Source organism: Globicephala melas, chromosome 16 (assembly GCF_963455315.2).
Source record: "Globicephala melas chromosome 16, mGloMel1.2, whole genome shotgun sequence".
NCBI classification, from domain to species: Eukaryota; Metazoa; Chordata; class Mammalia; order Artiodactyla; family Delphinidae; genus Globicephala; species Globicephala melas.
The window spans coordinates 58,753,564-58,781,368 of record NC_083329.1 but is presented as its reverse complement, the minus strand read 5'-3'; the positions used below and the strand labels follow the sequence as shown (position 1 = coordinate 58,781,368).

General features: G+C 46.6%; 3 protein-coding genes across 5 annotated transcripts in view; all 3 read right to left on the bottom strand.

Moving 5' to 3' along the window:
• The window catches only part of USP54 (ubiquitin specific peptidase 54), a 151,209-nt gene extending 144,091 nt beyond the window's left edge, over window positions 1–7,118 (bottom strand). Inside the window, exon 1 of one of the 2 annotated variants that reach the window (XM_060286072.1) lies at window positions 6,967–7,118. The gene's annotated coding sequence lies outside the window, so the exon portion shown is untranslated. Of the gene's footprint in view, window positions 1–6,645; window positions 6,681–6,966 lie in introns of those variants that run through there. The other variant, XM_060286073.2, reaches the window with a different exon arrangement.
• A 5,049-nt stretch (window positions 7,119–12,167) lies between these two features.
• On the bottom strand, window positions 12,168–18,933 carry MYOZ1 (myozenin 1). Its single transcript, XM_030862663.2, has 6 exons — window positions 18,829–18,933; window positions 17,572–17,662; window positions 16,467–16,645; window positions 14,245–14,491; window positions 13,700–13,865; window positions 12,168–12,643 (listed from the first exon to the last, which is right to left on the bottom strand). The coding sequence occupies exons 2-6, from the start codon at window positions 17,642–17,644 to the stop codon at window positions 12,412–12,414; spliced, it is 897 nt and encodes a 298-aa protein (XP_030718523.1). The 5' UTR covers window positions 17,645–17,662; window positions 18,829–18,933; the 3' UTR covers window positions 12,168–12,411.
• Window positions 18,934–21,140: 2,207 nt separating this feature from the next.
• SYNPO2L (synaptopodin 2 like) lies at window positions 21,141–26,970 on the bottom strand. Of its 2 annotated transcripts, none has more exons than XM_030862633.2 (2): window positions 26,836–26,970; window positions 21,141–24,858 (listed from the first exon to the last, which is right to left on the bottom strand). In XM_030862633.2, exons 1-2 carry the CDS (start codon window positions 26,933–26,935, stop codon window positions 22,694–22,696), a joined length of 2,265 nt encoding a protein of 754 aa, XP_030718493.1. In that variant the 5' UTR covers window positions 26,936–26,970; the 3' UTR covers window positions 21,141–22,693. The 2 variants fall into 2 exon arrangements, with proteins under 2 accessions (XP_030718493.1, XP_069900019.1); XM_070043918.1 differs by lacking the exon at window positions 26,836–26,970 and adding an exon at window positions 25,776–25,881.
• Between the last annotated feature and the right edge of the window lie 835 nt (window positions 26,971–27,805).

The window sequence follows — 27,805 nt, the reverse complement described above, 5'->3', positions numbered from 1 at the left end:
GGGCACGAACCCGTGTCCCCTGCATCGGCAGGCGGACTCTCAACCACTGCGCCACCAGGGAAGCCCCCCAAAAATCTGTTCTTATATATATTCTAAGACTGAGGGGGACCTGACCTTCAGCAATAATTAAAACTGGGTGGTATTGGGAATTCCCTGGTTAGGACTCTGCACTCTCACTGCCAGGGCCCAGGTTCGATCCCTGGTTGGGAAATTAGATCCTGCTAGCCTCTTGGTGCGGCCACAGAAAACCAAACCAAACCAAAAAGCCTGGGTGGGGCTTTCCTGGCGGCACAGTGGTTAAGAATCCGCCTGCCAACGCAAGGGACACGCATTTGAGCCCTGGTCCAGGAAGATCCCACGTGCCGCGGAGCAACGAAGCTCATGCGCCACAACTGCTGAGCCTGCACTCTAGAGCCCGCGAGCTACAACTACTGAGCCCGCGTGCTACACTACTGAAGCCCACATACCTACAGTCCGTGCTCTGCAACAAGAGAAGCCACCGCAATGAGAAGCCCGCGCACCGTAATGAAAAGTAGCCCCCGCTCGCCGCAACTAGAGAAAGCCCGCGCGCAGCAACAAAGACCCAACGCAGCCAAAAATAAATAAATTTTTAGAAAAAAGAAAACAACCCAGTTAAAAAAATATGCAAAGAACAGAATAAGAAATTTCACAGAAAGAAATGTAAACAGCCAATAAAGAAACAAAAAGATGCACAAACTCACAAGCAATCTGGAAACTATAAATTAAAATTTACCCATTATATTAGTAAAACTGTACAAGATTGATATAAAGTATCAGAGGCAATTTCATCAACTGCTGATGGAATAAAGAATGGTACACAGACTGTAGGGCAAATTGGCTGTATCTTTCAAAATTAGAAACATGTATACCTTTTAAACAACAATTCTAGGCACCTACTCTACAGTTATTCTAGGACATTTGCACAAGAGACAAGAATAAAGGATGTTCATTTCAGTGTTGCTGATAACTGCAAAAATCTGAGAAAACTTAAATGTCCATAGATAAAGAAACAATTAAATAAATTACAGACATTCAAACTGAAATACAATCAGCTGTTAAAAAGTGTGTACTGACAGGATGAGATCTCAAAAGCATATTGCTAGGTTTTAAAAAATAAAAGAACTACAGGAAAAAAAATTATCAATCCACGGACTTAAAAAAGATATAAATAGATATAGAAATTGCATATATTGCAGGAAAAAGAACTAGAAGAAAATTCACCAAACAGGATAGTTCTAGAAGAGGAACCTTTGCTTCTTAGCCTCTACATAAAGAATTATTTTTTTAAAGAATGTACTTTTTTCTCTTTCTTCAAATTAAGTATACAATTTAAACATTCGTAAGATTTTTAAATGTTTTTAAAGACAGGGGCTTCCCTGGTGGTGCAGTGGCTAAGAATCCGCCTGCCAACGCAGGCGACACGGGTTCGACCCCTGGCCCAGGAAGATCCCACACGTCAAGGAGCAACGAAGCCCGTGCGCCACAACTACTGAGCCCATGTGCCACAACTACTGAAGCCCGCATGCCTAGAGCCCGTGCTCTGCAACAAGAGAAGCCATGACAATGAGAAGGCTGTACACTGCAATGAAGAGTAGCCCCTGCTCGCCACAACTAGAGAAAGCCCACGCGCAGCAACGAAGACCCAACGCAGCCAAAAATAAAAACAAATAAATTAATTAATTTAAAAAATTAAAAATATTTTAAATAATAAAAAAGACAGAGAAGTCAACAAAAAATATTGTTTTAATTTGCAGTTTCCAGATTATGTGAGTTTGAGCATCTTTTTCTTTCTTTCATTTTTTAATTGAAGTAGCTATTTTACAACGTTGTGCTAGTTTCAGATATACAGCAAAGTGATTCAGAGATAGATAGATAAATAGGTAGACAGATAGATAGAACAAATTGTTTTTCAGATTCTTTTCCATTATAGGTTATTCCAAGATATTGAATATAGTTTCCTGTGCTATACAGTAGGTCCTTGTTGGTTATCTATTTTATGTATGGGGACTTCCCTGGTGGTGCAGTGGTTGAGAGTCCGCCTGCCAATGCAGGGGACATGGGTTAGAGCCCTGGCCCGGGAAGATCCCACATGCTGCAGAGCAACTAAGCCCGTGTGCCACAACTTCTGAGCCTGCGCTCTGGAGCCCGTGAGCCACAACTACGGAAGCCTGCATGCCTGGAGCCCATGCTCTGCAACAAGAGAGGCCACTGCAAGGAGAGGCCCGCGCACCGCAACGAGAAGTGGCCCCCGCTCACCGCAACTAGAGAAATCCCGTGAGCAGCAACAAAGACCCAACGCAGACAAAAATAAATAAATAAAATAAATGAAAAAGAAAAAAAAGTATTAAAAAAAAAATCCACCTGCCAATGCAGGCGACACGGGTTTGATCCCTGGTCTGGGAAGATCCCACATGCCAAGGAACAACTAAGCCCATGTGCCACAACTACTGAGCCTGCGCTCTACAGCCCATGAGCCACAACTACTGAGCCCACATGCCACAACTACTGAAGCCCATGCGCCTAGAGCCTGTGCTCCATAACAAAGAGAAGCCACCGCAATGAGAAGTCTGCACACTGCAACAAAGAGTAGCCCCCACTCGCCTCAACTAGAGAAAGCCCGCACACAGCAATGAAGACCCAACGCAGCCAAAATAATAATAATAATAATATTTTATATATAGTACTGTGTATCTGTTAATCCCAAACTTCCCCTCCCTCCCCTTTTGGTAACCATAAGTTTGTTTTCTATGCCTGTCAGTCTGTTTTTTATTTCTTTATTGGCTGTTTATATTTCTCTCTTTGAAACTGCTTATTCTATTCTTTGCCTAATAAAAAATAATAAATACGGGAAAATGTTCAACTTCACAGGTAACCAAAGAGATGGAAATCCAAAATGAGATATCACTTTTCAGCTACCATGTAAATTGTTTTTGGTTTGTTCAATGTCTATGTACTATTGCTAATATAAATGCTGAGAAAGTAATACTTTCTCCCAGTGGACGGAATCTTTCCAGAGGCTGTGTGTATCAAAGTAGAAGAAAAAGTCTCCAGGCTCTCCTGTGGTGGGTGGAGTTACAGAAAGCTTTTAGACCATTATTCTCTTTACACATCATCAACTGCTTTCAGTTTTCAACCCTTCTGGAGAAGTTCCCGTTCTCACCACTGAAGGCTCTTCCTATCATCTCACTCTCTTGCTCTAAACCTTTCTTGGAAAAATGTCTCAATGCCTCAAAAATAACTCACATTAAAATATGGGCACACAGCCCACTTAGTTAAAAGATGTTAGAAAACATTGGAATCTCATTCACACCCCCGTGCTATTCCAGCTAAAATCTATACTGACGAGGGACTGATGCAGAAAGTCAACTCAATGAAAAAAAATCACTGACTCACTGTCAAATCTGCATGTAATTCTTAAGAATATCTGGGACACTGCATTAAATGACTTTGGGCAAGTCATTTAAAAGTTCTGTTTCCTCAATATAAAAGGAAGATATAAAATTTGAATTTCAACCAGAAAATCAGATTTTGGACTTTGGAATATAGAGTTTTAAAAACCTGAAAGTAAATATACAAAAAAATAAAAATTTTTAAAAATGTAGTGTACAAAAATTTTTACCTAAATCCCTTAGTCTGCTGTAATAACATTTGCCCTGTATATGAATATAGATAACCATTTCCACTCTTAAAATAATCACTTTCTGGAAGTTTACAGATGTTAACAATTGCTTATTATAACTATTTTCCCAAGCATAGCTCCCAATACAATCATATACAATATGAATATGGTAATGTACTCAATTCTCTGTACAATACAAACCTCATATTCAGCATCATGCTAATATTCAAATTAGTTCCTCATATGTAGTGTCAATATTTGAGGGAGAAAACTCTATGAATAAAGAGACACAGAGATTGAATTCTGATCTTCTGACCAATTCCACATTCAATGACTGGTCCCCTACCCCCATTCCAAGGCCCCCTTACTGCAAAAGAAAGGAATCTTGCTTAGATTACCAGTCACATATATTTCCAACTCCAGTCCCTAATCTGCCATTTACTAGCTCTATGATCTTCTGCAACTTCCTTAATTTTTTAAGCTTCAGTTTTCTTATGTTTAAAATTGAAGTATTAGTACCAGCTGACTAGCAGAGTGCTGTGAAGATAAAATGAGATAATTGGGGTTGTGGGGGGATAAATAAATAAAATGAAATAATGTGCCTAGGACATTAATAATCAATCAATGAATGTTAGCATTTATGCTTATTATTATCATTATTATTGACTTAAGAATGTTCAGGGGCTTCCCTGGTGGCGCAGTGGTTAAGAATCCGCCTGCCAATGCAGGGGACAGGGGTTCGAGCCCTGGTCCGGGAAGATCCCACATGCCGCGGAGCAACTAATTCCATGCGCCAAAACTACTGAGCCTGCGCTCTAGAGCCCGCAAGCCACAACTACTGAAGCCCATGTGCCTAGAGCCCGTGCTCCGCAACAAGAGAAGCCACTGCAATGAGAAGCCCCCGCTCACTGCAACTAGAGAAAGCCCGCGCGCAGCAACGAAGACCCAACGCAGCCAAAAATAAATAAATTAAAAAAAAAAAAGAATGTTCAGTGATATTTAAGAGTACTTTAAAAACACTATTAAATTATGAACTGATCTGTGAATTTTCTCCTCAAGCTTCCATTCTAATTTTATCTCTTCTGAAAAACGTAATGTGTTTTATTGATGCAGCATAGTTTAGAATTTGCTTAATATTTTTTAAATAATTTCTTCCATTTTAATCTTGTCAACTATTATGTAAACTCCTCAGGGCCAGAACCTTGTTTCATAAGCCTGTGTTCACATATATATTGTGTTTACTACAATGTAATGATTTGTTACTCTATTTCTCTCCCTTCCTAGGCTCTGAGCAATTCCAAGGCAAAAAGCAAGGCTTACTTATATTTGTATCCTGGAGACTTAGTAATCAGACACAAAATAGGTCTCAATAAACGTTTGTTGAAGGGATAAATGAATGAATTAATCTTGTTTCCCCCCTGCAGTGCCTTACAGTACTCTACACATAATAGGAACTCAGTAAAGCTCCTTAATGGATTCATGGAGAAATCTTTTGGACTCAACCACATAAAGCTTTATCTTGCCTCAGAAAAGCATTTCGACTTTAAAGGTTAGCTACTAACATTACAAATTAAAAGTTTTAGTCTAACATATATCAAATGAATAGGTTCAATAACTAACCACATCAAGGCTAGCTCTAGAAGGATTAAAATCCACTATTCTAATTAATGAATTTGTGAACCTCAGCATGGAGAAAGCCAGTTACATAATCAAAACAGAGGTTATCAAGGATGGAACCCACACCTCCTGCAATGGAAGCCTGGAGTCTTAACCACTGGACCACCAGGAAAGTCCCTGTTTTTCTTTAATTAACAATGATCTTTTGATGTTCCTACTACCTGGTTTCTTGCAAAAACTCCTATATATCCTGGCTCCTCCCTTACATCTTCAGAGCAGTCCCTCAGAGTCATCTGAGAGGCTGTCTTCCAGGCTTAAGTCCTCAGCAAGTCTGTCAAATAAAACGTTAATTCTCAAAAAAAATAAATAAATAAAAAGAGAGGTTATGCCTTTGCAAATTTATACCTACAAAAGATAGTGAGAAATAATTATCAGAAAGCTTGTATCTGTATATTGAAATGAACAAATTATTTTTTATGCCTGAATTGATGCCACTGTTTTCACTAGAAATAAGAGTTAACAGCATAGTGATCCAAACCTGTCTCTAGAAAACAGTCCTTGAGACTCAGAGAGTAAATGTTTTGCCTCTCAGTGATTTTTAACTCCCGGAAGACTCCTTTTATTTCCAGACTGACGGATATTCAAAACTCTTTCTGTCTCCTAAAAATAAAACTGCATCCATTTCTTAAAAGGCAAACAATCTGAAAAGACACACTTTCGGAACACTAGGATTTTATATTCAAGTAACTAAAACTATCCCTAGTGTTCAGCCTTGTGCTGCTGCAGTAGAAACACTTTTCTTAGTTTTTAAATTACATTCGTGGAGGATTTAAATGTCGTACTGTACATTCTTTCACTGTATGATCTAAACTGATTTTACACCGCATATATAATTTCATAAGTACACCGTAAAGGAATTCTACACTTGAATGAAACTGGAAAGAAACGTGAACTTAGCACACACCCCCTTCTTCCAACTCGATACGCACATCTTAGTTTTTTTTTCTCAAGAATTTCTCTCTCCCGCCCCCACCCCACACTTTATTTCAGAGCAGCATCATTCATTATCCCACTCACCACTACCGAAAGAACCTTTCCAACTAATACTATTTCACCAGGACCCTCCTTTCACATCTCAGAGTCCGTGGGGGATTTCTTTGGAAGGGGGGTGGGCGGTAAAGTTCCCGGACGCCACCATTCCCGCCATGTCCTATAGGACCCAGGTCCTAGCGCGCAGTCCCCGACCAGCCTCAGGCGGACCCCAGGAAACTGCGAAGGTCTGACACCGCACCCCCCATCTCCGCCAGGGCAAAGCAAACCGGGCCCAACCTCTAGGCTCCTATTCAACGTACCCTCCTCCTCGCTGTACCCCATTTCTTCCCACTTACTTTACCCAATTCTGAGTCCCCATAACCATCTTGCTCCCAACACGAACACCCTTTTTACAGTCCGGGCCCTGCCCCTTGAACCCTTCTACACCCCGGTCCCTCCCCCTGGACCTCCCACCAGCTTCAACCCTCGCAGCGTGCCCTAGTGCAGACACGCGCCCTGTCCCTATAGCTACTGGACCCGGGTCCTACCCCACACGTCACACTCGAGCCCATTTCTCCCGCGACCCGACCTTCCCCACCCCCCTCCCCAAGCGCTACCACACACACCCCCCAGCACCCTGTTACCTCCGGCCCCGCCCCCCTGAGTGTCGCACTCACCGCTTCTGCCGCCGCATCATTAACCGCCGCGGCTGCTATAGCTACAGGGAGCCAAGGCAACCAGCTCTCGCGACACTTTCCTCAGCTACGGCGAGAACGGCCGGGAAGAGTCTCTCGCAAGAAAGTAAATGAGTCAGGGTCGAGACGGCTAAGTATATCTCGCGATAGTATTGTGTAAAATGGCGGCCGCAAGGCGCTTAAGGGGTGGCCTGGAAAAGTCTGGAGGTGGGCGAGGGCGGAGAAGGTTATGGAACTGGCAGGAGAGTCGGATAAGTATTGTAGGCAGGACGCAGGACGGTCTGGGATGGGGTAAGTTAGTATGACGAACCCTACACTGGAATAACTTGAGGTATGGGGCTGTCTTTTCCCAGTGCCTCAAACTTAAAGCAGTGTCGCCTTGGCTGAAGTTCAGTCTTCCTGGCATTTTCCTTAATGCATGCAGAGTAGAGATGGAGGGAGCAAGCCAGAAATTGACCTTTCCATCTCCTCCTTGACCTTCCTTCAGGAAACTTTGATTCGTTCTTCCCCTACTTTGGTTTGTGAATGGTGTTTGACTTAACAGAAATATTTATGTTTATACACTCGTGCCCCGCCCCCATCAATTTGCCCAACGAAACTAGGAAATCAAAGTGTTTTGTTGTTGTTGTTTTTAGTCGAACATTATTACAGATGTTTGGCCTTGAATGTGGAAAGGGGCCGCATTGGTTTGTGATTTGAACTTTGCAGTTGTTGCTTGCCACCCTGTGGGTACATCCTTACTTGGTGACTCTCTCAACACTTAGTTGTAAGGGCTTTCTCTCTGCCCTCAGAAAGCTGTAAATGCAGACTGAGTAGGATCTGGAACAGACGACAGACATGTTAGGGGACACACTGACTGAAGCTGCCCACCCTGGCCAGGCAAGATAGTAGCCACTTGCATGAGTCATCTTACAACAGGAGGTCCTGGTAAGGAACGCGGAACTAACAAGCTACCACCAACCGGTAGAATTCAAGAAAGGTCAAAATGAGAGAGGAGACACCAGTCCATATGTCCTACCAACATCCCAGAATCCTCACTGGAATCTGTTTTGTCTGAGCAGTGCGCGCACCACCAGGAAGGACCCTGAGTCAGAATGATTGGCCAGAGACAACCCGGAAAGTAACCCCATTCCCATAAAACTCAAGGCTGCAAGCCACGTGGCAGGGCAGTTCTCCTGGGTTCCCTTACCCTGCTGCTATCTGCCTGGGCACCTCTTCCCAACAGTCTCTTGCTTTGTCAGCACGTGTGTCTCCTCGGACAATTCATTTCTGAGTGTTAGACAGCAGCCCACCCTCAGGCCCTGGAAGGGGTAACCCTTACTGCAACAGCTATATAAAGAACGTTGTTCAGTGAGAGTAAAACAGAGGAGAACAAATAAGGGAATAAAAATAATAAATGGAGAATTCAGTTTCTTCTCTCCAATCCCCTGAATACCTCTCATAGTCTAGACCAGTGCTGTCCGGTAGAAACATACTGTGAGGCACATCATGCAATTTAAAATTTGTAGAAGCCACATTTTTTTAAAAAGTAAGAAAAATGAAATTTAGTTATTCACTTAACCCAACGTATTCAAAATATTTCAACATAATCAATATTTTGAAATTTTTAAAAATTTTTATTGGGGGTACAGTTGATTTACAATGTGTTAGTTTCTAGTGTACAGCAATTTTTTTAACATTTTGAAATTATTAATGAGATATTTTACATTCTTTTTTCATACTGAGTCTTCAAAATCCATTGTTTATTTTTACAGAGCATCTTAATTTAGCCTAGGCAAATTTTAAGAGCTTAATAGCCACATGTGGCTAGTGACTGCAGCATTAGACAGCAAAGCTCTAGACCCTATACCAGGGAATGCATTATCTGGATGACTTTAGGGGCATAGTATTATGGGCAGGTGGTTTATGTAAAAGAAAACCTTGAAGTTGCTAACTCAAACGGCTGCAGAGTCTAGGTGGGTAACAATAAAAGAGATCTGATGTAAAACAATAGGTGGTAGTGGGGACTTGTGCCCACTGAAGAGTGCAAGTGAAACAGGAGGAAAGGGGGCAGGGCACAACCTTTGAAGGAATGACACAGCCTAAGGACGGGACATAAACTGATTAGAACCAAATGGGTCCAAGATGGCAGAGAAGTCAACTTCCACTAGACCTTGAGCCTCAGTATACGCTCACTGTAACACATCAGCAAGTTAAATGACACACCCAAAGGCACCATGACAGTGGCGGTGCCCACTGTCAAAAAGTGGACGGTGGCCCAATTCCTGGAAATCCCCACCCCTTCCCGAAATAGCTGGAATACTTCTCCCACTCATTAGCCTATGAAATTACCCACCCCTGTAAAAACTAACAACCCCATACCCTGGCGGCCTTTCTTAACTTCTGAGATGGCCCACACTCTGTCTGAAGAGTGTTTCTCTCTAAATAAATCCACTTCTTACCTATCACTTTGTCTCTCACTGAATTCTTTCTGCGATGAGACATCAAGAACCTGAGCTTCATTAAGTCCTGAAACCAGGTGTGTGATCTCATTTGGAAGACTGTGGGCTTTGGTGGGGTTCTGGCACGCGTGTTCAAGTCCCAATCTGAAGTGCATGGTTTCACAAGCTTCTATATAAAAAGAGTTTTCCTGCAGCCATTATGGAAAACACTATGGAGATTCCTCAAAAAATTAAAAATAGAATTTACGTATGATCCAGCAATTCCAATCCTGAGTATCTGAAGAAAAAAAAAAATGTTAACTAGAAAAGATATATGATATGCACCACTGTGTTCCTTACAGCATTATTTACAGTAGCCAAGATGTAGAAGCAACCAAAGTGCCCATCACTAGATAAATTATGGGTATATATTTACAAGATTTCAGATATTCTGAGGTTGGAAAGATTAAGTTGCTAGGTTTTCAGAGCTGTTGACTATTAGACCCTGAACTTTTTTTTACCCCAACTTTAAGGGTAGGCATTTAATAATTATTTTATAGCTGGGAAATCTCTTTGTCACATGAATGTTGTTATTTACTTTTGTACATCTGATGCCTGATTTATAGTACCTAGTATATAGTAGGCACTCAATAAACATTTGTTGAAGGAATATAGTCCTTAACTTTTGGGGAGGGCTCACAGACTTTTTTTTCAATTTTTATTAATTTATTTTTGGTTGTGTTGAGTTTTCATTGCTGCACGCGGGCTTTCTCTAGTTGCAGTGAGTGGGGTCTACACTCCGTTGCGGTCGGTGGGCTTCTCATTATGGTGGTTTCTCCTGTTGTGGAGCACGGGTTCTAGGTGCTTGGGCTTCAGTGGTTGTGGCGCGTGGGCTCAGTAGTTGTGGCGCACAGGCTTAGTTGCTCTGCTGCATGTGGGACCTTCCTGGACCAGGGCTCGAACCCGTGTCCCCTGCATTGGCAGGTGGAGTCTTAACCACCGTGCCACCGGGGAAGCCCGGGCTCACAGACTTTTAAACATGAGAATCTCATAAAAGCTATGAAATCTTATCCACATCCTGTCTGTGCCCTGCCCATATTCCCTCAGCCTATCCTAGAGTTCACTACAGCTTTGGTAGACAAATCCTGTACAAGCCATAGCTTCCTACCTTAAACACCTGAGTTATCTCCTTGCCTGGAAGTGCCAGCAGAGTTAACATTCCCCTTGGCAGTCCGTAACCAATGAGAGATGGGATTTGGTAGCTAAATATTCCAGTTACTACTGGAATAGTAGTAGAATTGCCTCAGTGAGGCAATTCTGAAGTATGTTTTACTATAGTGTTTCTCAAACTTTACTAACACTTAAGAATCACCTGGAAAGATTAATAAGACACACATTCTTGAATTTGCAAAAATTTTTTTGGCCTTGCTGTGCTGTTTGCAGGATCTTAGTTCCCCCGACCAGGGATCGAACTGGGTCCCTGACAGTGAGGGCGCCAAGTCCTAACCACTGGACTGCCAGGGAATTCCCTTGAATTTGCACTTTTAACCAAGCTCCCAGGAGAAAATGTTGCTGCCAGTGCATGGACCACACTTTGAATAACATTTTTCTCAGAGAGTCTCTAGTGAGATTCAGCCCCAGTTGCTGGAAGCACCTTTTTGGCCTTCTTCTCATTCCCTTACACTGCTTGGATTCTGGGACCACCTCCCAAATTTACTACTTGCATCCAAATCTTTGTTTCAGGGTCTGTTTGTGGGGGAAGCCAAACTATGACAACTCTTCTTAGAAAAATGCACATAGAAATAGTTTTGTGTACTAGTTTAGAGGAAGTATGAATTCCCTGAAATTTATTTATGTCATAAAGGAAGGTGACCAGGGTAAATGTCATATGACCCAAGTTCCATGAAAATTGAATCAGTCCAGGCAGTCTAGGAACCTAATATAATCATTAATGGCTCATGGAGTTAGCTGAATTCAGCCAGCTCTCCTCAGAAGTTATTTTTCCAGATCTGCATCAAACTCTGACTTTGTGGGACATAAGAGTAAGTCCGGGACTCTAAAGAAACCCCATGCTTGAAGTTAATAAAAAGAGTATTGTTACTCATTCCTATTGGATTCTCATGGTTTCTTCCCAATCATAGTGCTTTCTGGACACAACTGCAGTGCCCCTATGACCCTTAGATCTTTTCTTGATGTGTTCACAGATGAGCCAGGCATACTATAACTGCAGATGGTTTCTCCCACTTCCTTCTGGATTCCAACATGGCTCCCTATTCTATTTCATCCTTTTGGGAACCTGTAACCTTTGACATATATTCCTAAGCTCACTCTCGTGTCATCTGGAAACTTTATGGCATGCTCTCATTCTGTAAAAATTGGGTAATCCTGATTATCCCAGTTTCTAATCAGCTTCTTAAAGAGAGCTAACGCCAGGGTAACCAACGCCTATTTCCTAAACACAGCACACAATTGCTGCTTAGCTTTGCCCACATATGGGCCAGCACATGTGTTTGTCCATGATTATTTGTCTTATGTACTATTCAATAAGTACGTCTTTGTATACACCTATGAATGTGCTTTGGCAGGTGCGGATGTGGGTGTGGGTGTGTAAGTAATCAGGTCAGTCTTGAAGTCCAAATAATGGATGTATGGTATTTTACTTTAATTAGTCTCTGTGCATTGTTAGCCTCAGTTTTCGTCTGCCCTCAAATATCAGAGGAAGAATGAGTTCATTTCCTTGAAGTTTATTAACTGTTACCGAAGGCAGAGAAAATTCCATAAGAGAAGGTTCCATACAGAGCAAGTGGAAGGGGAGCTCTGAGTTGGTAAGAAAAGATGCTTGGAGTGGGGACTTGGAGTGAAGGATGGAAGGGCAGATCTCTCCTTTCTTTTTCCCTCCATTCCCACAAGGATACTGGATTTTCAGTGGGGGTATCCTGCTCAGCATTCCCTCTCCAAAATGGAACCAGAGAGGGGAAACTTGATACAAAGTAGAGGTAAAAACACCTCACAGCTCCTCTGTTTCTCCATCCAAGGGGATGCCAATATCCACGTTGTAGTCTACAGGCTCCCCGGAGCTCAGCCAGGGAATAGGGGTTCGATTGAAAGAAGGCCTGTTGGAGAGGTTCTGGTTGTAGAGGACTAGGGGTTCACTCAGCAAGGGCCCCAGGTCAAACTTGGGCATCTGGAAGGTCATGCGTTTGGAGGCCTTCTCATATCCACCATAAGGCATTGCTGTCCTGAAAAGGGGACACATTATTTAATTAAAAGCCAGAACAAAAGAAAGAGTTTTGTCAGTGGGATGTTACACTGTTTTGAGGATAGGGAAGTCTGTGAATTCTAGTTGCAGATTGCTTCTGCACTCCTTATTCTTCTTCTCCCTAAGTACTCCATTCCTCCTTCTGGTTTGCTTGTTTCCCCAAAGCTAAAAATGAGAAAAGTAGTCTAGTGTGTACTAGATAGAGAGTCTCATGGATAGTTGTAAGCCAAACCAGTCACATTTTCAGAGAATTTTACCCCAAACACTATAGACTCAAGGGTCTGAGGTCACCTTAAATTATAATGACCCCCCTCAAAACCCCTACCCCACCTTCAGTGGATAGTGCGTGCCCTGGATGAGAGGAATTAACATTTCCTGGAAAATCCAGGCACCTTAGGACCAAATGCAAAAGCACTTCTCTAGGGCTTCCCTGTCCCGTTTTCACACAGTCTAGAGAAGCCCAGTTCCAAAAGGATAGATACTTGAACCTTACTAAAGTAGGGTATAAAGAAATAGAATCTTCAATAGCATAATAACTTGCTGTGGTGCATAATCTATAAAAATTCTGAATCACTATGTTGTACACCTGAAACTAATATAATGTTGTAAGTCAACTATACTTCAATTAAAAAAAGAAAAGAAAAGAAAAATAGAGTTATACTATAAGGACAGTAATGGAATTGTAACCTTGAATGAAGGGAGCCTCAAGAAGCCTTTAAGTGTGTAATATATTATTCCCATTTCACAGTCAAGGCAACCAAGGCTCAGAAGTAGGGTGACTTTCCCACACCGCTATGAACAGCTATGAACATAACTATGAACTAAAATTCAGATCCTGCCTCCTAGCAAATTTTTCCTTCATCATACCATGCTGTTTCTCTGAGCTAGAGTGAAAAGACCAAAAGCCTTTATTGTGGCCCCCAAATTCCTCCCATGCCTCCTCATCCCCCTGAAACATTTGAACCAGTCTCCATTCCAACTAAGGGCATGTTGCCATACACTGGAATGCATCAGGTTCCTTCCACATCCTCCTTACCTGTTGAAGGACTTATACTGAGGGAGATCAGCTTTGGCCCCGTGGGCCAGCAGGTTGATGCCAAGTTCCACTTTTTGCTGGGAGTCAACCCCCATGGCTCTCTCCCATGGGGAAATATAGGTCTTGAACACAGTGATATGTTTTCCTTCTCCACCTGCCTGGTCGTCTGGCAGCCATGGGAGAAAAATAATAATAAGTCAAATAATAGCAGTTAGTAGCCAATGGAAGTTAGTCTCAGAGCCCTGCACTAGAGAAGTTGCTGGGGCCAGGGACCAAAGGTAAAACATCTTGGTAATTGTAGAAGGTTTGTGAAATAATGACAGCCTGGAGTCGGATTTGTGATACAAACTGAAAGGCTAGAAAGGTGACTGAGAGACAAGGCTTCTGGGTGGAATAGACACGTCTCTGTATCCTTATGGACCCAGAAAGTCCATCAGGCTATCTCAACAGGCCTCTCCTGCTTCCTACACCCAGTCTAGGCCTCATTCCTGGGTATTTCTCTGCTTTAGAGACCATACACCTTATACTTGGGTGAGGATACTTGCCTAGTCCTGTCTCGCCAACCCCTGCAGTGCCAGCAGCTCCTCCTTGGCCAGTCTGGCCCCCAGGACCATCTGTACCCCGATATCCAGACCCAGGGCCCTGATGATGGTGATGCTCGTCAGAGCCATACTGTCCGGCAGAGCCACTTCCCCCTGCCTGGCCTCCACCGCTGCCCTTGCTGTAGGAGAATCCCTGGCCAGCTGTACCCAGCTGTCCCCCAACTGTGGGAAGGAACTTCTGGAAGTGATCCTGAAAAGAAAGGACAAAGTAAGGGGAAGGTTAGCAATGGGTATGGGGAATACCATAGCAAGTAGGAGGTGATCAGAGACAATGGACAACCAGAAGACACTGAATCATCTGAGACTCCCCCCTTCAATAGATGGTTAGCAGATAGCCTGACTGAGAGAAATTAAACTCTCCTTAAGGGATACAACCCCTATGGCTCAGTTCGAATTACATCTAGGATGGGGGCAACTCATTCTCCAAAATCCCCTTTCCCTCCTTACCAAGGCAAAGAGGACCAAGAGTTCTGCTCAACTTAGGTTTGAGAGATTGGGGCTGGCATGGAGAACCCAGCCTCAAGTTAAAGAACTAGAGAGATCTCTGCTCCTCCCCTGCATCTTGTCTAACAGATAAAAGTCTCTTCTCTCTCTTCCTCTTCCTCTCCCTTTCTCCTCTTGGTGCCTGTTGGACCAGGACTTCCTGACAGTGAAACTGTAGTGGGTAGGGGGAAGGGAAGCCCAAAGGGCAACACTGGATCCATCCCCAAAGCCTAAAAATAACCCTGCCAACTCCTTCAGGAGGCTCTCCTGGCCACCCACCGAACACACCCCCATGCTCCACCCAGTGTAACCAGACACAGGCAGGGGGGAGGGCTTTTGGCCTCCTAAAGTTAGATATGACTGGCTCAGCATTTTTATTCTGCTCCTACATACGGGCAAATGGCAGACACTCCTGCCCCTGGCCCCATGTAGGCATCTATTTTCACTCTCCCCTGGCTGCCCAGGAAAGGTGGAGGGGGAAGAAAGGAAATGGAAACGATCCCCTCCTTCTCAGCTGAAATATCTTGTGCCTGGTCCCTCTCCAATCTCTACTTCTCTTCGGAGAATGATCCTGACTAGGAGACGTAGGACCTTAAAGCATGGTTTCGGTCCCCACATCTGTGGTCCTTACACTGACCCTTTAGATAAAAGAATGGCTCAAGAAGAGATGGTTATAAAAATTCACTTACCTCTTTCTACGGTTGCCAGATTTTGCAAAAAGAAAAAATCACAGGACACCAGTTAAATTTGAATTTCAGATACACAATAATACTTTTTTAGTATAAATATGCCTAAGTATTGCATGGGACATATTTAGATATGAGAGTATTCATCATGTACCTGAAATTCAAATTTAACTCGGTGTCCTGTATTTTTTAATTTAATTTTCATGTCCCAAATATTTCATGGGACATACTTATATTAAAAAATTGTTGTGTATCTGAAATTCAAATTTAACTAAGTGTCTTCAATTTTTTTTTTTTTTTTTTTTTTTTTTGCCATGCTGCGTGGCTTGCAGGATCTTAGTTCCCCAACCAGGGATCGAACCCAGGCCCCTGGCAGTGAGAGCACCAGACCACTGGACCACCAGGGAATTCCCTAAGTGTCTTCAATTAAAAAAAAAAACTTATGTCCCAAATATTGCATGGGATGTACTTTACTAAAAAATTATCTGTGTATATCTCAACTTTATTTTTTTAATTGAAGTAGCATTGCTTTACAATATTATATTAGTTTCAGGTATACAACATAGTGATGCAATATTCTTATAGACCATACTCCATTTAAAGGTATTATGAAATATGGGCTTTATTTACTGTGCCTACAATATATCCTCAGTAGCTTATTTAGTGTGTATCTCAACTTTAAAATATAGGACTGGGCATCCTGTGTTTTATCTGGTAATCCTATCTTTAATACTTAACCATACTGGGAAGGAGTTTTCTCCTTGAAGGTGTGGACTCCCCACCCTGCCTCACCAGCTCTAAGATACAGATTTAGTTTCAGAGGTGGGCTGTAATTCACCCTGGAGCTATTGGGGGCTCGCTGTATCTGGGGGGTTAATGAGCTTATAAATTAGCTGGGAGGGGAGGTTGGTCATATTTTAGAGACTTGGGCGGGGCCTACCAAGAAGCTGTCAAAAGAGGCACGAGGCTTTCAGAGTAGTAAAGTTCTGAACTCACCATTGAGCTGTCAGAGAAGACATCAGGGTGGTTTTCATAGATAAATTTCTCCACCCGCATCTGCCGCAGTTTGAACATCTTGGAGCCCCGGTTAGTGAGTAGCGACAGCTCCTCCAACATCACATCCCTTGGGACGCTGATCTTCTTGCCCAGGTTCAGGCCTGAGCTCTCCTGTCCACCTTTCAGGGAGGTGGGGAGGCAGAGGCAAGGGAAAGAGGAAAGTAGGGTTTTCTAGCTCCAAATGAAGCTGCCATCCACAACTAATTAAGTGTGTGTGTCCCAGCAGAGATCACTGAGGGAAGCAGATGCTGTCTGTGATGTCTGATCAAATTCTATCTAGTTTATGAGGGATTTTGATTTCCTGGGTTTGGAGTTGGAGAGAGTGTATGGGAAATGGGGTGCAGAGTGAGACAGTGGGGATACTAGAATGGGGTGAAGACGGTGAATGGGGTAAAAGGTATGGGGTACAGGGCAAAAGAGTAAAGAAACATCATAGATGGAGGTCATTGGGGAAACTGTAGCACGGGGGAAAGCCCAAAGCCACCTCTAAATATATACTCCTATCTTAACTCCTTTGCCTTCTCTTCCCCTCAGTAAACTGGCTGCAAACGGCTTCTAGGTATTGATTGGGAGAGCTCTTCACATGCTGTACTCCTACCACCCCCAGGAAAAATGCCTGAGCAATTTTCCATTTTAAGTGCCTATACGAGGCTCCTTAGCTCTGGGGAAAGAAGTAAGGAAATTAACCATTTATTGAGACCTTACTCTGTGCCAGTCTCCATCATACATATTTTCTTCTCAAACATACCTCACTGACCTGTGGGTCCTGTTGTCTTGGACCTGTGCTGGGTAACATGGCATGGGTGTTATTGTCTCAGATTACAAGGTGAAAAGGGTGGAAGGGTGAGTAGTCAGTGTTGAATTTTTTCTTCCTTTCCCCCCTTCCCCCCACCCCTGCAAACCTCACCCCCACCCCAAATTCCTCTTGTCTCTCCTTATCTCTTCGCCTTAAGACACATATAACCTTATGATACTTCTGGGGCTCATGGGCCAGAGATACTCTCAATAAGAAGTCCCACACTAGGTAGGTGCAAACATGCCATACCTCCAGTGAGTTCCATGATCAGCTTGCTGGATTTCCGCTTCTTGTTGGGGGCAGGGGTCCCTGAGAGTGGCATTGTGGAGGTGGATGGAGCCTGGATAGGGTGGGAAGGAGGAGGTGAAGGATGGACAGGGACTGCGGTGAGTGTCTACAGTAAGGCACTGCTTAAGGACTTCAGGGAGCAAAATTTCATTAGATTTTTTAAAAGAAGTACATATTTCTCTAAAAGGTGAAAAACCATTGCTTTAGTGCTTCTCTTCTTGGGAAGCAGGGCAGAAAGTATAGAGGCACCCCTTGCCCCTGCCTTCTACCAACCTCTTTTCAGCTGTTTTACATAGAGCTGGTGCCGGGCTTAGGAACACAATATGTGTTAGGAGGGCCTGGGGGTAAAACAAACACATTACTTACAGGTCAGGTAATGCACCCAGGTTTCATTGGTTTGGCATGACTTGAAGCTTTTATTTGTACGGGGCTCCCAGACTGGGATTATCATTGCAAACTCTGGCCTCTCAGTCTTCCCCAAGCCCCAGAGTGGGGGGGGGGGGCGTGGAGCAGAAAAAATGTTCTGCCAGGGTTGAGGAGATCCAGCCAGAAACATTCTCCATAGGATGGAGAGGTTATTGCCCCTCCACCGGGCCAGCTGGATCATGGCTTGGGAGGTGACAGCAGTGCTCCCACTCAGTTTCAGTCACTCCCCACCCCCCAGACCTGGAGTGGAGAGGGAGGTCAATCTTGATGCATGTCAATTCAGCAATATCATAGCAGTGGGGAATTCAGGGAGGACAGGAACATAATCATAGGATATGGCAGTGGAGGGGGACAAGCTGGGAAAAGATACAGATTCCAGCCCCTCCTTAACAGAAGTTGGCACTCAGCGAAATGTCTTCTGCTGAGTCCTGTCTCACAGCACATCTGCGATTCTACTAGCTTAGTGGGGTCTGCTGAGGCCAGAGTCCAGGAACTGCTAAATAGATTCTCCCCATACCTCTCTCAGCCCCAACTAGGTTCTTGTTTTCCATCCAGCCTCTCAGACCCCCTTCTCATTCCTCCAGTGCCACCCCAAAATCTCCAATCCCCCCACCCTCTTGGGCCCTTCTCCTTCCAACTCTCTGTGGCTCCCCTGAACTGGACAACTGGGAACTGAGTACAGATGGAGGAGGGAGGAGCTCCCCCCAGGATCAAGGGTCACTATTACAGACACAGACACAGCAGTCAGCAGAGTGGGCTCCAGCCCCTCTGACTATAAAGCTGGAGACTTACCGGCTGCTCAAGCGGTGGTCAGCTCTCCCTGGGGTCCAGCAGCTTTGGAGGACTGTGCTGCTGTGACTAGAGAACCCGAGCTGGGCAGGCGTGGGGGCAGCACTGGCAGTGGGGGAGGGAGGGTGGTTATTAATAGAGACGATGAGCGCAAGCAGCTCAAATGGCACAGGGGTACTGAGACCCTGGAACCAAGATCCCATCCTCCTTGCCCAGAGGCTCAGGAAGGGGAGGAAAGTCCTTTGGAATTCTCTCACTAAGCTGTCTGAGCCAAGGATCAGTCTACCCAGGGACTCCTCTTCTTTGGCACCTCGAGGCTGAGATCCAAAGAAGCACTCAGGGAGAAAGTGAAAACTGAGAGGGAGAGAGGAAGCAGGCAGCAAGTGGTGAATAAGAATTCGGAGTGGGAAAGTGAGAACCAGGAGAATGTGTCTGGAGAGCCATTCGGAGACAATCCAGGCTGGAGCTGGAGGGACATGTGGGTGAATTTTGGGGGTGGGAGGGTTTAAGATGCTATGTTTCGCGAAGGAATTTCTGTTCACAATGGAACTGCCCTTTGAAAGTTCCTGGATAGGCTGGTCTTTCCTTTGGGAGGGCCAGATTTTGGCAGGATAAGGGACCAAATTAACCAAATCCAGTAGTTAGGCTATCAGGGATGATGTGGGAGAAGACTTGACCAGTTTCTGCCTTTTCATCCCCATTTGCTGTTCGGGTGCTCAGTTTAGCCTGCTCTGCCAGATAGATGTCACTTTTTTTTTTAAATTTATTAATTAATTTATTTATTTTTGGCTGCATTGGGTCTTCGTTGCTGCACGCGGGCTTTAGTTGCGGCGAGTGGGGGCTACTTTTTGTTGTGGTGCGCGGGCTTCTCATTGCGGTGGCTTCTCTTGCTGCGGAGCACAGGCTCTAGGTGCGCAGGCTTCAGTGGTTATGGCTCGCGGGCTCTAGAGCACAGGCTCAGTAGTTGTGGTGCACGGGCTTAGCTGCTCCGTGGTGTGTGGGATCTTCCAGGACCAGGGATCGAACCCGTGTCCCCTGCATTGACAGGCAGATTCTTAACCACTGAGGCCGCCACCAGGGAAGTCCCAGATGTCACTTCTACCTGAAGGGGTACACGTAGGCTTCTGACCTGCCAGGGCTTTACTCTCTGAGGCTCCTACTTGGGATTTTCTTCAAAGGGAGCACACACCCCATAGGATCTGGACTGTCCCATTCACACTGGTCTAGAGAAGCCTCTGGGAAAGGGCACAAGCTTGAGAGCCCCCTCCAGGGAAACCTGTCATTTGCCCGGCACCTTCCTCGGTAGCTGCGTGAACATCCTGGATCCTTCTCCATCTTCTGCTCAGGTTTTGTAACCAGCTGCTGTACCTCTGCTGTATCCACCACCCTGTTGTGGCTGCCTTAGGAAGTGGCTTTTGTAGTCCCCAGAATACCTTTCTGTCCCTCTGTGAGCTACCCACTCTTCCTGACCATGTCCTTTTCCCACCCTGAACTTTATAGGTTCAGGTTAGGGGCTGAAAGTTCGCCCTGCTCCCCTCTACTTGGCCTCTGCCCAGACCAGTTTAGCCTCCAGATTCCTCATCTTTTGTCCTTTTTCTCCATTCTCTCCTAACCCAAAGAAGCAATTAGATGAAAAAACATAAATAGCAAAAGGTGATTTCGTCATCATTACCATCCTCCCCTCAAAAACCAACCAAAATTTTGGTCTCTTATGATTGAGTACCTAAAACTACCTAGTGAATGAAGACAGAATATTTAGCCTAGGCTCTCTGAGCCCTTCCTTTGAAATTCTGAGAGGCTGCATATTTGGGAGAATCAGGGTCAAGGGCCTGGTTATTGGCAAAAATCTGCCCCCTGCTGGTAAAACTGGGGCAACAGAACTTCCTCTTCTCAGAAGTCTAATTCTAGCCGCCTTTCAGTGCCTTCTCTTTTTTATTAGTCTCAATCCACGCTGATCCACCCTCTCTCTCCTTCTTCCCTCTCTCACCCCACCTTCAACTTCAGCCATTGCTTTCCCTTCATTTCCTCCAGGGTGTTGGGAAAGCAGGGCCTTTCCAAATTGTCTAGGTTCTGTAAGCTGAGGCCTCATCTGAGAAGTATGGAGCAGGGGATGGAGAAGGGGAGAATCTGGAGAGAGAGAACTGGGGGAGTGATGGAGGTGGCTACACTGGATTAGGACAGAATTGGTAGAGAAGAGCAAAAGACCAGGGGGTGAAGGGCAAAACAGTAAAAAATAGGAGGGTAGGAACTGAGAAAGAGATCAGGAATCAGGAGATCAGGGGTATGAATTAGAGAAGATGAAGGGGAGACCAGGATTTAGGTATAAAACTAGAAGAGATGACAACAACAGAAGATATGGAGCATAAGTTTATTCTTGTGCACAAACCAAAGTACTGTGACTCACACTCAATATGCAAAGGAAATTATCAATTTCCAGATCAAGCAGCAAGCGTGACTGGTGGTGGTCATGGTAAGAGGGGAGCCCATATCCCTCTAGGATCAGAGATCAGGACCTAAGCTGGAAAGAAATAAGAACTAGGGTTTGAGGGATGGGGTAGAACTAAAAAGAGGTTTTGGCTCTGGGTGTTTCCCTGCCCTTTCTCAGGTAGTTATGACAAGCTGCAGAAGACAGAGGGACAGATTCAAAGGAGGTAGCACAGATACCTGTCTTTCAACACTCAGCACACACTCTCACATCCCTCCACCATCATCCCCCTTCACTCTAACAAATACATTCTTCTCCCTCAAATTTCTCCCCAATTCCCCTTTTGTGTACATGATTGGTTTCTTATTATCCAATTTTACTCTCTACCAACACTGTAGTCTCCCTCACCATGCTTCTCTCTGAGGCTCGATCAATTTCATTCATTTCTGTTCTGCTCCTGGTTTCTACCTCACTTTCCACATCATGGTTCTTTTCTCCTTTCTGTCTTAAGTTCATGAGACAATGAAGCCAATGATTTGTTCATTCTCAGAGGACATTTTCTTTCTTTCTTTTCACTTCTTGGATGCTTTGTTGCTCAGCATGGGCCTCTCCAGTTGCTAACTTTCTGAAATCCCAAGGAACAGAATTCTTAGTTCTACTCCTGGTCTAGCTGGTATAACTCAACCCATACAAACTGCCCTGGTCCTTCGGGTCTCCTCATACTCTATGAATTTCACCAGATGCTCTACACCTGCTACAGATGATGATCTTTAACTCTAATGAGTCTCTTTCTCCCCACCAGACATTCTATGTGAGGATAACTGACTCTTCTTTCATTAGTGCAAGGGTAAGACCCAGATTGGGTCTTTATTTAGACGGCTCCTCTTACTCTTGCCTCAGACAGAAGAGCACATCTGTGTGCACGCACACACTTGCGCACACACACCTAGGAAAATGCCAGACAAGCTTGGGAAAGAAGAGTGAGGAGCAGCAAATGATTTCGTGCAAATAGGGGTCAGTTCAGTCCCTTTGCTGCCTGTCTGGTGGTGAGCTTCTTGCCTGAGGTCTCAGTGGTAACTTCTCTGTCTTTCTCATTGACTGTTAAAACAAAGCCCACAGAAAAAAGCACAAATGTAGAGAAATGGAGACTAGTGGAGGAGTGTAGGTGAAGAGACAGAGTTAAAGACAGAGATCCAGGCAAGGAGCTACAAAGAGAAGCACAGACACCAAAGCAAAGATAGTATTATAGGTTGGAAAGCAGCAGGGAGGTTAGGAGTCAGGAGGAAGCTGGGAGATGGGACACCAACTCCAAAACTTTCTCTGGCAGGAGGGAATTTAGCCTGCAAAGGAGGGGTGGCGGGAGCGGGGGCGGGCGGGTTGGGTAGAAGCAACTTTAGGAACTAGCTGTTCCACCTCCCCTTGGTCCTGGGAGCTGTGTCCTGTTCAGTGGTGGCCCGCCCCAGGCCTCCACACATGAGCCTGCCATCCTGTTCTAGTAGCTGAGAACCGGGGCCTGGCTACCTGGAAGCCACAGGAGCTGGGGGAGGTCCCAAGACCCCTGGGAGACTCTGGAGGAGGGCCTGGGCTAAGGACAGGGGCTGAGGCCAGCTCTGCCCTCCAGATGGGCTCATCCAATGTAGTGGCTGCTCGGGGGGCAAGCACAGTGGGTGCCAGGGGCTCTGCAGTGGGCTGGGGCGCTGGAGTCGAAAATCGGCGGATCTCCTGGACTCGGGCAGTTTTGGGAGGCACTGAGGAGGTGGGTCCAGGAGTCGGGGGAACCTCATCAAAACAGAACATGGCACTTTTAAGTTGGTAGGGCTGGTGCCGCATGAAATCCAAAGCCTTAATGCCCTGCTTGGGGGCTGCCCGAGGCCCTTGGGATTGGATCTTACTAGGGAGAGTTCGGGCAGCTTGGGGGAAAAACGGTGAGAGCAGTGGGTTGTAAGCAATTGGAGGTGGGGCACGGATATTGGGTGAATATTTCCAGGAAGGGGGCAGGGAGGGGGTAGGAGAAGGGCTTCTGGGCCGAGGGCCAAGGCCAGGACCAGGTGCTTCCACCACATACCTGTCCGCTCGGCTCTGACGCTTGGCAAACAGCTCCCCACCCCTGCCTTGAAGCCTTGGTGGTTCAGGGATTCCAGCTGAAGGGGCCGCCCCATTCACTAACCCATCGAGGAACCCTCGAGAAGGGGGCTTGGGAGCCACTGGGGGTGGAGTCTTAGGAGTCGTAGGGGGTGGGGTCTTGGGAGCCATTGGAGGCGGGGTTTTAGCTGTCACGTGAGGCAAAGTCTTGTAACTCCTGCCCCCCGGTGGCTGCATGAAGTTGCAGGCTTCAGCCCCGAGGCTCAGGGCATCCTCCTCTGGACAAGATTCCGCACCCCCAGCCCGGGGTTTTTCATCCAGGTTCTGCACCAACGATAGCAGCTCCGGGTTGGGCGAGTTCTTCGTCTCCTCATTTCCCGGCCGGAACATCTGCTTTCGGGTCCCCCGACGCCGGGCCTCCTGGAGGATGCCGGTGCGAGCAGCTGGCACGGAGATGCGCTTCTCTCGAGCGCTGGAGGGCTCAGGGGCTGCGGGGCCAGGGGCGAGGGCCTCTGGGCGTGCAGCAGGTCGCAGAGGCGCCGATAGGAAGATAGAAGCGGTGGAGGTCATGGCAGCTCCGCTAGCGGGGGCGGGGGGCTCTGGGGCTCCGCCTGGCGTAACAGGACGATTGGGGGCTGGGATGTATAGGGAGCTGGTGGCCGTCACGGGGCCGGAGGAGCGTGGGGTGCTGGTGGAACCAGGGGTTGACACGTGGCTGGGAACCCCTGAAGAGAAGCTGGGCAGAGGAGTGGTCCCCTGCGGAGAGGACAGGAAAGGCGGTGGGACGGCGCTGAGGCCTCCCAGGCTCTCGTTTGCCCTTTTGGGAGCCAGGGGCCGGAAAATAACCGAGGTGGTACCTGGCCGCTGCCCTTGTAAGCCCGGAGTAAACGGCCTGGCTGACCGGTTAAAGATGCTTGGAGCTGGGGTAGAGGCTCCACTGCTAGGGAGGAAAGGTCTGGGGCTGGCTGCAGGGGCCGGCGAAGGGCTGGATGGGAGCACAGCCGCCTCTGGCGGAGCGCTTTGTGCCCGAGGTGGTGACTGCAGGCCCTGCCCGTTGAGCGTGGCGGCTGGACCATTCCCGGCCGGCTCCTGAGTGCTGGAGTCTGCGCGCTGGCGCTGCTGTTCAAAGAGTTGGGCCCCTCGCCCAGAGGCCTCACTCAGCTGCCCTCCCAGCCCCGGGCCCTGGCCCTCTGCTGTGCCTGAGCTCGGCCTGGCCAGCTCCATGTCCAGGTAGGGGCTGTCCCAGTCGGACTGGTTGGTGAGGCTGCGGGCGTCGGAGAAGGCCTCTTCGTCCAGCTCAGACTCACTAGTTGGAGGGACGCCGTCCTCCTCCCCAGCGCCTGTCCCCGCGGCAGCCCCAAAGCTCACTAGGGTGTACTTCTTGGCTCTCTGCCGACGTTTCTTAAACATCAATACCCCTTTCGAGTGGGGGTTGGGGGCTGCGGTTAGCAGGGATGCAATCGTCCGGCATTTGGTCTTGGCCTCCTTCACACTTCTCTCTTGGAGGCTCTCTGCCCTTTGCAGTTCTGGGGAGAGGAGGAGGGAATGGTCAGGGAGCATCTTCTGTTCCCCAAGGCTCTCACCCGCCCCCCACCCCCTCCCCCCACCAGCCAGCTCCCTCAGGCCTCCCACCTCTGGTCTTCTCACTGGCCTGACCCACAAGGTCTCTCCTGCCTTTGGCAAAGTCCTCTAACTTGGGGCCAGAGTGGAGGTGAAAGGTGAAACCAAGGACAGTGAAGGGAAGGCAGAGGGTAGTTGGCTGCCCTGACACCACTCTGACCACAGCTCTCCTCCTATCCTCTCTTCCCTCCTGTCTTTCAGGAGATTGCTCTTACCCACACCACACGCATGCCTCCCCTGCTTCCCTCCATTCCTGGCTGGCAATGTGAGGCTGGGGTAGAAGGGGGTTTACTTCCCATGGCAGGCAAGGACATGAAGCAGGTCCCACGGTAAGAAAAAATAAGAAGGGGCACTTTTCTCCCACCAAAGAGACCCTGTTAGGGGACTTCTCAGAAAGTTTGGGACTTATCCCCTCTTCCTACCCCTTACCCTATAATAAGGACACAAAGGATCCTTAGCAATGAGGATCTTCATTCATAATTCCACTATCATCGTGTGATCCACGTCATATACATTCATAGAAATAACTCCCACCACACATCACTTCAACAAGGATATGGCTCTAGGGAGAGGTGGCTATGGGCATATTTTCTCATCTGTACTTTTCTCTCACATCCCCATATACTCTAGCTTATATATACATCCTAGTTCATATACACATGTATAAATACACGTGTCCACACAAAAACATACATGCATACTCAAGGTGGCCCTTCTTCCCAGAATTCCCCTAGCAGAGACACTGTCACTAACAGTTGGGACAAAATTTAAGTGCCTTCTAAATCCAAGGTGCTCCTCTGTGCCTCAAACCCCTGCTACTCACAGGCAGGGATGGCTTCAGATCTGAGATGCAGGAAAAGCCAGAGTGCTGCTCTCCAAGGAAAGCTTCCAGATCTTTAGGATATCTCAAAGTCACCAGTTGATACAGTCTCCTTTCCCCCAAGCTGAGGGTGGGAGTGGGGTGGGCTTCTTTGACAGAGCTGCCCCCTATTTTCCAAGCCTTCTGGGTAGAGAGCTCAGGTAGACACTACCAGGCAGGCACGCAAGCACTGTGTGCTAAGGGGAGCCAGGACAGGGTTTCCCGTGCCACGTGGGGCCTGGGAGGTGGAGCCAGGAAATGGGAACGCTGCCCTGCTGCTAGGACCCTGACTCGGACACAGATACTCTCCGATCCATGATCCCCAGTTCCTCCTGAAAAATTCTTGAAATTCCATCTACTTTCCACTCAAGATATCAAAGCTCCCTTCTGATTAGGGCTCTCATTCCACCCGTTCCAACGTTCATAGCACACAATAGTACTGTGGACTAGAGATAGGCACTGGAGTCATAGTTTAGTTCAGATTTTTGGTTCTTGGGAGAGTTACTTCATCTCACTGAAGTTCAGTTTCCTCATCTGTAAAGAAGGATGATAACATAACGTCTACCTCATAGGGTTGCTATGAGGTTTAAGTGAGATAATGTAGGTAAATTTAGCATTTAACCTAAGCCCCACTGTGAGTAATTATTACTATCAAAGCTTTCTTGACACTAGCTACACATGTATCCAGACACTTTCTTGTTTACTCATATCTTCTCCCACGGACTCCCACATACATGCTTTCACGTATTCATAGATTACTCACACTTCTCTCTCACACATACACCCTCTTTCCATGAGTTTTCCATAGCTCATGTGGTCACAAACCCCTTTGACATGTGACCATAGCATCAGCCCATTCTGAGAAAAGGGCAGTGAAACTCTTAAGAAAAGAAGGAAGAGGAAGGAAAAAAGGAGGAGGGGGTAAGGGAGTAAGACCTTTCCCAAAGACCTCCCTTCCCCAACTGTTGATGTAGTCCCCTCCATTCTAGATTCCAGAACTCTCTTGGCTGTGGGAGGGTAGTACCTGCATAGAACGGGTCCTGGAGCTCAGGAACTGGGCTTGGGGCTTTGTCGCAACTGGCTTGGCTGAGAGGCTCTTGGCTGATGGGCTCAAAAGTCTCCATGCCGAGAAAGGCAGTGTTGGCTGGAGCAGAACCAGTTTGAGGCACCCCCCACGCCTTTTAAAGCCCCTTTGTCTTATCCCCAGAGCTGGTAGCTGAATGAGCTCACTGTGCTATTTTTGGAGCCTGGCCCCCCTCCCTTCTCTGGGCTGCCCCACAAGCCCTGGTATGATGGACATGGGCACCTGCCTACCCTTCCCCCTACCCCACCACACTGGACAATGAGGTCTGCTTGGCTAAAAATATCCCTGAGCCACTCACTAACTACAGTCTCACCCAGCATGATGGGGAAGGGAGAGGGTGCTAAAATGAGAATTGGGGATAAGCATGAGATCGTGGGTGTGCATCTGGAATTTCTTTGTGGGACATGGGACACTCTCAGGGATGTCTGATGGTAAACTGTCACGTCCTTAGCCTCTATTCCAGACTTAGAGGCACAAAATTCTATGGATCAGGAATCAGAATAGGGGAGGAACGAAAGATGAGAACTAGAGGGGTAACCCTGAGATTTCCAAGGTGACAAGAAAGGTCTCTAGAGGAGGGGTATGGGAGGCATAGGACAGGGAGAAAGTTCACTCTTAGACTTTGTTCTGTAGCTCACATCAAAAATAGTAAAGAGGGCTTCCCTGGTGGTGCAGTGGTGATGCAGGGGACAGGGGTTCATGCCCCGGTCTAGGAAGATCCCACATGCCGCGGAGCGGCTGGGCCCGTGAGCCATGGCCGCTGAGCCTGCGCGTCTGGAGCCTGTGCTCCGCGTCTTAGGGCCTACATTCTCGCCTAAGATAAGAAGCCAAAGATCCCTCCCACCACCACTTCCTAGAGATCTCATGACTATTCCATAGCCTCCCAGTCCCCAGGAATCCTAATGGAACT